At 33.0% G+C, this 13,382-nt stretch overlaps 1 protein-coding gene across 5 annotated transcripts in view; it reads left to right on the top strand.

Moving 5' to 3' along the window:
• Mctp (multiple C2 domain and transmembrane region protein) overlaps positions 1-13,382 on the top strand; it is a 312,273-nt gene that overhangs the window by 246,304 nt on the left and 52,587 nt on the right. For all 5 annotated transcript variants that reach the window (XR_015042007.1, XM_085820253.1, XM_085820255.1 and 2 more), the window contains exons 6-7: positions 3,266-3,386; positions 13,139-13,342. Coding sequence is in view for 4 of the 5 variants with exons in the window: in XM_085820253.1 (XP_085676379.1) it covers positions 3,266-3,386; positions 13,139-13,342 (325 nt within the window). In the remaining variant the exon portion in view is untranslated. The remainder of the gene's footprint in view (positions 1-3,265; positions 3,387-13,138; positions 13,343-13,382) is intronic.

Here is a 13,382-nt window from a genome sequence, read left to right as displayed (position 1 = left end):
CTCTCTATCGTAGTTTTGACTATATCATCATTGATTAAAGATGGCTACCCAAAACTTGGCTTATCATTAAGGTCAATATCACCTGATTCAAAGTTTTTGAACCATCTCCTGGATGTTGTGACCAAAACTGCATTTCCACAAAAAACTTTCACTAAATTTTAACATGCTTCTGTAACATTTCTTTCTTGATAAAATTTTTATGCAACATAGTGTTGTAAATGAACTAGCCACATTTACACATTCACACCTTACTTAGTAATGATATGAGATACTTTTGTTTCAGTTAATCTGGAAGAGCACATGTGCATAAATGCAGTGATAAAAGTGAGGCAGTCATATATGTCTCAAATGAACATGTACATGTGTGATGAAACTTCAAATAACATTATCAGACAGAACTTTTTGGTAGACTTTATATATGTCCACATAATAATATGACTCTATCATGACAGTAATTATTTTCATTATCCGTACCATAAAAAACTCACTTACTTCACTGGCAACAACATTCTAGTACTGTTATAATTGCCTGAAATGCTTATGTTGCCTAATTTTATAATGGGCAGAATAAACAGAAGATTTTTTAAAAAATTAAAGAGTTCTCTTGTGTGCATTAACATATCCTGCGCATTGTCCTTGTTGTATTACTACAGCTCATGCCATTCTCTAATTTTTTAAAGATTACTAAGCTATGAAGATTTCTCTGATCTGGATAAAGTTGTATTTATAAATTCTTCATTGCCATTAAATTTACCACAATATCAAGGGCAGGAGATATATTGTATATAACTTTATTGATGCAATGCATGCATTTATGCATACAATGATACTGAGTATGTCTTGCCTATTCAATAGGCAATTCATAAACATTTAAAGGTAACATTTTTATACATTAAGATTTGCAAAGTGTACTTCAAAAATCATAAATTAGAATCTAATTAATATAAATGTTTTTATTTATAATCGTAAATGGGCATGTAATTAAAAGTTATAAAACAATGTAAAGTATATGCAGGTATCAAGATTTTCCTGTAATTTTTTTGTTTTCCTGTATAAAATATTGTAGATAGGTTTAATTTCATTGGCAAATTGGTTACTTTTCTCATTCAAAACCATTATTTGTAAAATATTAAATTTGTCAGTACAAATTAAACAGAAAAATTATGACAATAGCTGTGTCATTCAATTCAGGACAGTTTTAGAGATAATGAATCATCATATCATATATTTTGAATGTAAAAATTTCTCGGCATTTTAAATAACCAAAGAAAAAAGGGGAGGGAAGTATTTTTATATTGTCAACGTTAAAATCGCAAGATATTATTAATGCTTGCATTAATAAAATACCTAATATGAACACGTATATAAAACTATATCAGCAAGGGAAAAAGGGTATAATTAATTTAAGTTGTACTAACTGAAGAGCATAATTTTGGAACTAAATCTTAGTTTTTAATTTGAGAAGGAAATCATGAAAAATTGTGAGTAAAATCTGACTTGAAGATAATAAAAGCTGTGAATGAAAATGCACTCAGAATTTTCTTGGAATAAATTACTTTAGCTGCAGTAAATTAATGGCTTTAAAACAAACTGTACAACACAACTGAATTATGAAATTACCCAGATTGTTAAATTACTAATAATAGGGTAAATGACTTAATGAAACATTAAATTTGGGAGAAAATGCTATATCTTACTGTGGTGGAAAAGCATTGTGTTTTCATTCAGAATGACGAACTGAATCTCTGTGATAGTGAGTGAATGAATTGAAAGTCAAGGAAATAAGACTTAGAATTTTTTAGCTACAGAGATTGCCAGTTTTTATCTTTATGCAGAAATAGGAAAGTTTTCTTGCATTTTTATCACAGTCCAATCCACTTTCAAATAGATCCTTAATCCACATAATTTATTTTGTATAATATGACAAACTTAAAAGTAATCTGAATTCCCCAAAGTTATGTACTTTCCCTTCTCCCACCTTCAATATTTGTTATTTACTATACTTTGAAAAAATACATATTTCATATTTTTCTGTGTTTTACCTATATTTTGCTTATTCATAATTTATTTCTTAATATCCATATTGCTTATAAATTTTCTTAACTATGTATGATTACTGTTCACAGAAACCTTTCCAGAGGTTTTAAATAAGATTATAAAATAGTAGGCTGCGTGATTGTAATTGCAACATGCTTTCAGTTTGAAGCAGAAGGATTATGTTCTTTCAACAGTCGGTATATCTAATTTTCCTAAATTTTATGAATACTTGATCGTAATATTTCATCCAAACATTTTAAAAAATCCATCTGTCTATGTATAGTAAAATATAATTTTTAGACTTTAAATGGACTGTGTAATTTCTGTTAAATATGTATAATTAGTGTCCTGTTATCTCTCTGCATATTCAAAATAATGGAAAATTTTGAAATGCATATGAATTTGAGGAGATTGTATTAAAAATTCATTTAATCATTTCTTAGTTGAAAAAAAAAAGTTTCAGCAAAGTAACTTCAGTTTTAATTAATAACTACTGGTCTGCATTTTACCCTTTATTGAAGAAATACTACTTGATTGTGCTTCCTGGTGTAAAGTGAGTTCATAACTGTTATTTATTAAATCATATGTCTAAATCTTTCGAAAGAAGAAAACTATTGTTGTAATGTCTGGCCAGCTAGTGATTGTGTTCTGCTAGTCCATCTTATATGCTTATTAAAAAAATATTCAAATTTACTAAATGTAAAATTTTTCAAAATTTTTCGTAGCTTACATGTGACGTAAGAAAGAGCACTGGATGGTCAGATATTGCAGCTTTCATTTCTGCTTTCTTGAAGATAAGTGACTCATTGCTTGTTAAAAGTTCAAGTAAGTTTTTCATTTTGTCATTCAAAATAATATAGTGAAACTCTTATTGGAAAGGTCTCTGTGAACATGTATAATGAATTGTCTTTTTTTTATCTGAACTTGCCTTTAATTTGCAAAGTAAACTGTTCCATATGAAAATACTATTCTTATTAAATTGTAGTTAGCTATATCATAGTATTCATGAATGTCAGTCATTTGCATTTACTTTTAAAATTCCCTGTAAATGTTGATTCAGATTATATATGTAAGATACTCTTGAAGAGAAGCCAAATAGTTAAATAGCTAATATTAATTTTTAGTTGATTAGCCAAATATAAAAGCAGTTCATGTGTTTATTTTTAATAAAAATCAAGTTTATGCAACATTAAATGTTTTATTAAATGAGTATCGAATTATTTTCTAGGCCTACAGATTTAGTTGTTACCCTTACAGAATCTTTCAAGCCAGATGTAACAAGTCCATCATGGGGTCAAATATTCCTTACTCTTACACTCATCCCAAAAACTCAAGAAGAAAAAGAACAGGTTGGTTTAAAATGTGTTGTTCAGTGTCTGTTTGAAATATTATCTTATATATGTGAACTGAAGGAGTGAGGAAAGCAATCAAAATCTATTTTGTTTTACACCCTGAATAATTTGTTTGATAGATTGAAAGGTGTTGAATAAAACAACGAACTTAATTTTGTGGAGAGAAACAATAATAGGCATTTGCCACAATCCTGCAAAGAAAACTTGATTGCTGAAAGAGGATCACATCTCATTGCATCTATAGAGAGGGGGGAAAAAATATTGAAACATAATTATATGGCTGTAGCAGCCAACAGAGACTAAAATTTATTCTAGCTGATTAATGTCATTAATAACAATGTTAAGAATCACATAAGATTTGCATATTTTTGTGATAACTGAGGCAAAAATTATACAACATTGAAGGTACTGCATAATTGTTTAACAAGTCAAACCAATCAGAGTACAAATATGAAATAATTCACACTTCATATGCTGTCTCAAATTATTTCATATTTGAGACAGCATGGTTACTTGGAAATTTATTACATTATTTTTTAGTAATTCTTTGTAAAGAAGTCAAAAGGAGTTTTCCCATAAAAACACAAAGGGTGAGATTGTTCCTGACAAGTGTTAAGAAGTTGGGTTGAATATTGGGAAAATGTTGTCACTCCATGAAGTTTAATTTGGAGCATAGTAGCTGTCCTGGGTAAGAATTTGTGTCATCAACAAGGATTAAATTACTGATGCTGTTATAAAATGTAAAATAAATTTTTTACAGTTAATATACCCTTTATTACATGAGATAGTAATGTGAAAATTTCTTTTTAATGTGAAAATGTGTGTGCTGAAATTTAAGCTTTTAAAGTGGGGATTATAGCATGCTAGCATACTCAGTGGTGATATGTTGTAATGTAGACTGAAAGTGATTTAAAAAAAAAGAAGAAAAATATCAAGTGAAAGATTAAAAAAAAATAATAATAATAAAGCACAGTGCAAGTTGATACAGACGCTTAAAATTCACCAAATGGCACCAGACACTACACCTTCATCTCCAAAACAGTTTGTGCCTACTTATTACTAGGATATTTTGTAATGAAGCAGTGGTTGAGATAATCATTAAGTACAAAATTTTCTTTAATTGCAATATTTTCAGTCATTTTTCCAGCTTTAAAGTGATTCAAAGCATTTATTACAGTTTATAAAATTATATTTTATTGTGTACTTTAAATTTATCAAGTTCTAAAATTTTTAAATTCAGCAAAAATGGGCTTTCCCAACCCTTTAAGTGAGATAATTTTTTCTTACTTTTTCCTTACTGTACAAGCTGATACAGACACTTAAAATGTTAAATTAAATCATATGTCTAATAAATTTTAATAATGATTAAATTAAATTTTATTTATCAAATATTATAACCTTAGTATAACAATACTAGGCATAAAATAAATTGAGTACTTCCTTATTATAGTAGCCCCGACCTTATTTGGCAACCTTAGGATTATGCTAAGGCAGCATCTATGATTTCACCAAGTTCATGAAATGTAAATGTAAAATAAATTATACAATATATAGTAATAACAATAATGCTTATGTGTTGTTTCCTAAGAATATTTTTAATGATTGTTATGACAAGCCCCTATTTCGAAATTAACAATACATAAAAACATCATTTTTTTGTATTTACTTTCTCTGCATGAATTTTGAATGATATGATGAGGTGATGCCGAGCCCTGCCCCATTGTTTTTTATTATGCTACTCGGCTAAGCTCCACATTTTGGGTGTGAACACCTGTTGTTGTGTCTATGAAATTATAGTTCACTGTAAAATGACTAATCATCTTCCTTATGTTTCTTCATTTTATCTCTTTTAGCAGTCTGAATAGATTGTTAATTTGTCTTATACATGTTGAATAATTTTCTCCATAAGTATACTGGTATCTTTATTTGAGATTTGAACAACACTGCATATTCCTCTAAAACTCCATTGTTATAGAAGTACTCTGTTGCTGCAATTCTTGTGTCAGACAAACTGTCACAGATTTCAAGTATTTTACTGGGACTGCTAATCTTTGCATATTTACAAAAAGGGAAAGAATATTCTTAAGTAACCAATGCGAATTCGAAAACTTTAGTAAAAATTAAACACAATGCTCATATATGAACACAAGGCAAAAGCAAAACTGTAACACGATGCTAATATAGGAACATGTGTCGAGTTATCTCGGTTGATTAACAATTCAAAATCTCGGTCTACCATTTTAAGGAAGTACCATAAATTGCATGTACTTTAATGTTTTTCTTGGAATGTAAATTTTTCCTGTTTTTAAATTTATTTTAAAAATTTCCTTAAAATTTTTAAAGTTTATTTTTAAAACTGCTGCATAAATTTAAGAATTTGCAGTTGGATATGTTTACCTGAATATCCTATGTAAATAAAATTTTTTTGAAAAAAGGTGATAAAAAATTAATGCTACATTATGAATTTAATTATGCATGTATTATTATTAACTTTTGCTTTTAATAATATTAATATGTTTTTAATATACTTTAAATGTTGATTAAAAATTTTGAATTTTGCAATAATAACACATGTAGCATCTGATTTCGAGAGTATCAGTACTCTTATACCCGAGAACCTCTGTGAACGAGAGTAGAGTAGAATGTAATGTAACTGCGTAAATAGTGCATTGCTGCTGTCTTATTAGTTAGAAATAAATGTTTGTGCTGCAAACTAGTCTGTTTTGAGTTGCATCATGCATTTCACTGAACCCACACCGCTAGACACAAGTTGGCGATGAGGCTGTGTGAGAAGCAAATCGTTCCCGACTCGGCGCACTCAGTTACATGCGTAAAGTAGTGGCAAAACCGAAACTTGGATTTAGGGGATTCCCCGAAAACTGCAAAAGGTAGGAAAGTTATTTGATTTTTATTTTGAAAGGATGGAGAAGTTAATTGAAGAATTAATAAAGCAAAATGAAGCTTTAATGGTCACATTGCAAGTGAAATCGGAACATAAACAAGACAAAATTTCTGCTTCTTTTGATAAGTTCGATGAAACGGTAGAAAATTTTGATTCGTTCATAGAACGATTTGAGGCTTTTTTGGACATTCAAAATGTTCCAGAGGCAAAACGTGGGAAAGTTCTGATCTCAAGCTTGAATGCAAAATTGTATAATTTGTTGAAAAATTTACTCTCTCCAGATAATCCTTCAGATAAAAATTTTACCGAACTAAAAAAGGTTCTTAAGGATCATTTAAATCCTAAAGCTTTAATAATACCTAGTCGGCACATGTTTATTAATAGAAAACAGCATGAGAGGGAATTAATTAGTAGTTATGTCACTGAATTACGCTCATTAGCAATTCCTTGTGAATATAAAGAGGATATGCTAAATACAATGTTAAGAGATGTTTTCGTTAGCATTCTACGAGATCATAATATCTTAGATCGATTATTTCAGGAAGATTATATCTATTTAGAGAAAACATTAAAGATAGCCTTGGCGATGGAAAAGGCGGTTAAGGGTGCAAATGAGATTATAGGAAATTCCGTAGAACTGAAGGTACTTAAAACCAAGAAAAATGAGTCCAAACCGCGGAAACGAAACCTTGTTGCTAAGAATAATAAAGGTAAAAATGAAACTTGTTCGCGTTGCTTAGGAGCAAATCACAATAAAAACAACTGTAGATTTGCAACAAGTGAATGCCGCTTTTGTAAAAAAATTGGACATATTCAAAAGGCGTGTTATTTGTCTAGGAAAAACCACCAGGTTAAACAAAAGAAAGTTGAGGCAGATAATGATTATGATTCGAAAAGTGAGGTCCCCATCTATGGATTTAACTCCAGAACGCACATGTTAAAAGAGGAAGAGCCAAAAAGACCGCCAATAATGCTTCAAGTTAAAATTGAACACAAACCAGTTAGCATGGAACTTGATACTGGGGGAACAGTTTCGGTAATGTCTATAAATAAATTTAGAAAAATTTCCAATAAAAAGATTCAGCCTACAAATTTAGTTTTTCAAACTTACAGGGGTGATAAGGTGGTACCTTTAGGATATGTTCCTGTTAAAGTTGAATACCAAGGTCAAAAATTAGTTTTAAATCTATACATTGTGAAGGAAAGTTTGGACACAATCTTCAGTCGAGAATGGCTATATAAAATCAATCTCGATTGGAATGCTATCAAAACATTGAAAACTTCTAGTGAATTGAATTTTAAAAAATTGCTTGAGGAGTATAAGGAAATTTTTGACGGTAAATTAGGTGAAATTAACAATCACAAAGTAAAACTAAATTTGAAACCTAATACTCAACCTATATTTTGTAGGTCACGACCGGTACCTTTCGCATTAAAAAATAGGGTTGAATCAGAAATTGATCGGCTTGAGAAAGAAGGTATCATTGAGAGGCTTGAGACTTCAGAATGGGCAACGCCTGTTGTGCCAATTGTTTAATCTGATGGTTCCATTAGGCTTTGTGCTGATTATTCTGTGACTCTGAATCCTAATTTGGAAGTGCCACAGCATCCATTACCAAAACTCGAAGAAATATTTTCATGCCTTAATGGAGGTAAAAATTTTTCAAAACTTGATTTCAGTCATGCTTATCTACAAATGAAGGTGCAGCCGGAGAGCCAACGGTTATTAACAATAAACACGCATAAGGGGTTGTATATTTGTAAACGCTTAATGTATGGATTAAATGCAGCTCCAGCTATTTGGCAGCGCTATGTTGAGGGATTATCTCAGGGGATCGAAGGAATTAAAATTTTTATGGATGATGCTCGAGTGACAGGACTGGATGATCAGTCTCATTTAAAAGCATTGGAAAGATTTTTCAAAAAATGCAAGGAGCACGGCCTAAAATTAAACTTAACTAAAAGTAAATTCTTTCAAAATGAGATTAAATTTTAGGGCATAAAATTCATGCTGATGGATTGCATAAAACGGATGAAAAGCTTTCGGCAATTGCTAATGCCCCTACGCTGAAAGGCGTCCAAGACATCAAAAGCTTTTTGGGATTAGTGAATTTTTATGCCAAATTTTGCCCTAATCTGGCAACTTTGGCACATCCATTAAATAATTTAACAAAAAAAGATGTTAAATGGAGTTGGTCAAAAAACTGCCAAATTGCTTTTGAAAAAATAAAAAAGGAAATTTGTTCAGACAGAGTTTTAATGCATTACGATCCCACATTACCGTTAATTCTAGCTACTGATGTATCTCCGGTAGGTCTTGGGACAGTGCTCTCACATGTTTTGTCTGACGGAACAGAAAGGCCTACAGCATTCGCATCGAGGACATTGACTAACACGGAGCAGAAATATGCCCAAATCAATAAAGAAGCACTGTCAATTGTTTGGGCTGTCAAAAAGTTTTATCTATATCTAAAGGGGAGACGCTTTTCTCTGGTGACAGATCATAAACCTTTAGTGGCTATTTTCAAATCGAAAAGAGGACTTCCTATCCTTACAGCCACCTGACTCTTACATTATGCACTGATATTGCAAGCATATCAATTTGATATTGTGTATCGAAATACCAATACGGTAATGCTGACTGCCTGTCGCATCTACCTCTTAAGTCCGAAGATTTAAACATTAAGGATGATGTTGAAATATTCCAAATCTCCCAAATTGAAACTCTTCCGGTAACAGCTAGGGAGATAGCTCGGGAAACGCGAGCTGATGAAGAATTAAATAGTCTTTATATGAAATTAAAATCTGGAGAAAGGTTGGAAGGCAGGGAAGCAGAGTACACCTTACAAGATGACTGTATAATGAGTGGTCAGAGGGTAGTTGTTTCAAAAAAACTCCGAGTTAAAATTCTTGAAGAGTTACACCAAGGACATTTAGGAGTCGTTAAAATGAACCTACGTCTTTTGGATGGGAATTGATCATGATATTGAAGAAGTTTCTAGGAACTGTGTCGATTGTATTAAGTTCGAATCAGGTCCAGTAAGGGAAAGTCCCATCACTGGTAATATCCAAGTGTGCCTTGGGAACGCATTCATGTAGATTTTGCAGGCCCTATTTTTGAACGAATGTTCTTGATTATCGTTGACGCACATTCTAAATGGTTAGAAGTGTATACCTTAAAGTCAGCAAATTCCTTTCAGACAATTGAATGTTTGAGAGACTGTTTTGCAAGATACGGACTGCCTTTAGTAGTAGTGAGTGACAATGGTCCTCAGTTTACATCGGGGGAATTTGAAACTTTTATGAGGAATAATGGAATTAAACACAAAATGTGTGCTCCATTTAAACTGGCAAGTAACGGGCAAGCAGAGCGGTACATTTACACTGTTAAACAAGCATTACATGCAATGCAAGGTTATCCAGGAAATATTAAGCAAAAACTTGCCATATTCCTCATGAATTACAGAAAGGCACCGAACATGACAACCTTGTTAAGTCCAGCAATGTTATTCTTAAAAAGAGAAATAAGAACTCGAATTGATTTAGTTCCGAATCTTAAACGAAGAGTGGAAGAATGCATCCGAAGGAATACTTATGATTTCAAAGACAGAAATTTTGAGATTGGAGAAAAGGTTGCCATTCGGGATTATAGATCGGGAAATTCTCGACGGAAAATTGGCAGAGTGACAAATAAGGATGGAGTGCTGCATTATACCATTGACGTTCAAGGAACTTTACTACACCGGCACGTCGATCAGATCGGTAGGGAGCGAGGTTCCGTCTGTGCCGATAATCTATGAACCTCGTATGGCTGCTACTTCAGATGGAAACATGAAGCCACAGGCTCCGGACAAGGTCATTGAACAAAGAAGTGAAGCTGTGCAAACTTCAGCCGGACTTGAAACATCGTCAGTTCCAAGGAAAACTGATCCAGTCCTTCCAGTGGATCCTGATAAAGAGTTGCAGCAACCTCAGCCAGGACTTGGACGATCTACGCGCATCCACAAAGCTCCTCAGAGATTAAATCTATAAATAAGTTGGGAGGGATGTAGCATCTGATTTCGAGAGTATCAGTACTCTTATACCCGAGAACCTCTGTGAACGAGAGTAGAGTAGAATGTAATGTAACTGCGTAAATAGCGCATCGCTGCTGTCTTATTAGTTAGAAATAAATGTTTGTGCCATGAACTAGTCTGTTTTGAGTTACGTCATGCATTTCACTGAACCCACACCACTAGACACAACAACACAAATACATAAGCAAACATTATTTTAGGTATAGTCATAAATCAAATTTGTTTTAGAAGACTAAAAGATGTTTGTGAAGTATATTTATATATCAAACAGCAGAATGTTTTTTTATTCATTTATATTTAATGTATGTGAAAAGATATTTGCTTACAACCATGAGTGTATAATGCCAAAAAATGAGCGATAAATTTCTGTCAATTATCATCTTAGGATAAGTTTCAGTCAACTAACAACCAGCTGGTACTCTGGAAAGATATCATTTGTTCGTTGATCTACTTAACTGGAAGTTAATTTCATGAATGCAGTTTAAAAAAGTGATATGAGAAAAGAATGTTCTTCATCTATTCTAACACTATTTAACTTTAGAATTATTCCATAACCTATTTGTGGTGTAGGAATTTATTTCTTATTGACCAGTTGCATTCTTACATTCTTGTCTAGTGTGATGTTATGACCCATTCTTCCACTTCTCCTTTAATAAATTGATATTTAACTCCTGAGAAATGGTAAATAAAAAATACACTGCTGGCCACCCAAATTGCAACACCAAGAAAGACCAGAGATATCACAACAAAATTTATTTAGTAGATAAATGTTGACCAAGTATCAAATGATTAAATTTATAGACTTCTGTGAAGTGTGGTTCCTTCCAGAATCAGTAGCCAGTGTAGCCGCCATTGTTGGAGATCACCGCTGCCACATGCCTCTGCATTGATTCAAAGAGACTTTGGGTGTGTTCTTGAGGTACAGCAGACCAAGCAGCTTCCACACGTTACCAAAGTTGATCTGGTGTGGCAGCTTGGGATGTAATCTGGGTCAATCGTTCAGCAACCATGGACTATATGTTTTTTATCGGTGAAAGATCCGGAGAGCGAGCTGGCCAGGGAAGCAATTCAATCTGGAGATTGATGAAGGACCCTTGGACAATGCGTGCCACATGCGGTCGTGCATTATCTTGTTGAAATATGGCTGTGGGCAAGCCCTGAAGGTAAGGAAGGACAACTGGCTCCAACACCTCAGAGATGTAATGCTGGCTGTTTAAAGTACCTGCACTGCGTACTAGAGGAGTGTGAGAGTGATATCCAATACCGCCCCATACCATAATACCCTGTGCAGAACCAGTGTTGGCGGTGCATAATGCAGCTGTTTAGCATCCTCTCATCCAGACTCGAATCCGACCATTGTGGCGTTGCAGATAGAAGCGTGACTCGTCACTAAAGACAATTTCATTCTATTCTGCCGTCCGCATCCTTCTTTCATTGCATCAAATGATGATCGCTGGCGGCAGAGAAGTCTGCGGTTCTGCGTCAAGGGTAGACGAAGCAATGGACATCTTGCGGGCAGACCACTCTGCTGTAAATGGCGTTGAATGGTACGCACAGACACTGGATGATGTGTTAGAGATTGAATGTGCTGTGCTATGGTTCGTGATGTGACTGAGTGATCTGTCACTGCCATGTGCAAAATGTTCTTGTCATCACGTGAAGTGGTGCAATGAGGTGGATGTGATCGAATACATCAGTCCGTCATACCCTCCTGCATCCAAAGGTCACATATCTGCATTACAGTTGTTTGGTTTCGTCCAGCATAACTACTGATTTCCCTGAAAGATAACCCACATTCTTGGTAGGCCACTATCCTTCCTCTTTGGAACTCAGATACTTGATCAAATGATAAAGGCATAATTGATCTTTTTTTTTTTTTTTTTTTTCAAAAACCACAAGAAAAACACAATTGCCAAACTTTAAATGATTGAAAACTCCAAGCCTTAAATACTGCTTTGAATTGGCGCGACAGGCGCACATGATGTGCGTCTGCACTGAAATTCTAATCATTCCGCTAATGCATGTTGTAAATTTCATATTATTTGCATGCTTTCTTCAGGATGTTGCATTTACGTTGGCCAGCAGTGTGTTTTATTATGAAATTCCTAATGAAATTGCGGTAGTAATTAGAATTGTAATTAACATTGAAAATGAATTATGATCAGAAAGTATCATTATTATGAACCCCCCAAAAATTATTCGAATAATTGAAAGAATAAATTTAATAAATATTTATATACTAATGCATTTTAATATGAATCACTTAGCAGAAATATCATTATTATCCTTGCAATTCAAAAATGACTTCCTTATAACCATACAGTTCTTTACTTTATCCACGTACTCTAATAGTTTATAGCTTTGTGAATTAACACGTTGACAGCGGCACGAATATTCATTGTTCTTTTCATGAATTGAATTAGTGGCCCGTTTCCCCGGGCAGGGCAGCGCCAAATTATAAAATTAAAATTTTAAAATTAAAAAATATAAAATTATAAAATTAAGTCATTATAATATAAAATATATTATATTTTATAATATAATAATTGTACTTTTTGGTATAAAGCATATTTTAGTATTTTTTTATATACAAGCTTGACCCATAGGTGAGTCATGCCGGCCCGCTGAACAATCAAGTTATAACCCACAGGTGGGTCAGGCCGGCGTCAACGTGTTAAGTCTAATCCTAATTTATAAAACATTGAGTTATAATCTTAATTAAAAGTATATATAGAATGTTAATGTATAATAATTTGTTTTTAATATTCCAGTTTTTCAATAAAGGCACACTTTTACGCTTGGGATTCAATACTCCTTCTGCAAGCCCTGCTGTAAAGAGACAGAAGACTCAAATGTGGGATTCTGTGGTTACAATAGTGCTTGTTGAAGGGAAAAATCTATTAGCCATGGATGAAAATGGAACTAGTGATCCATATGTTAAATTTAGTTTAGGAAATGAAAGGTATAAGTCAAAGGTATGTAGAATAATTTTCTACCATGCGTCTTAATTCCTAG

This window comes from Stegodyphus dumicola, chromosome 7, assembly GCF_044657685.1.
Source record: "Stegodyphus dumicola isolate Sdum_Otavi_A_Nest chromosome 7, ASM4465768v1".
Taxonomy (NCBI): Eukaryota; Metazoa; Arthropoda; class Arachnida; order Araneae; family Eresidae; genus Stegodyphus; species Stegodyphus dumicola.
Note: the sequence above shows the minus strand (reverse complement) of the source record. Positions and strands in the feature narration are given on the sequence as shown.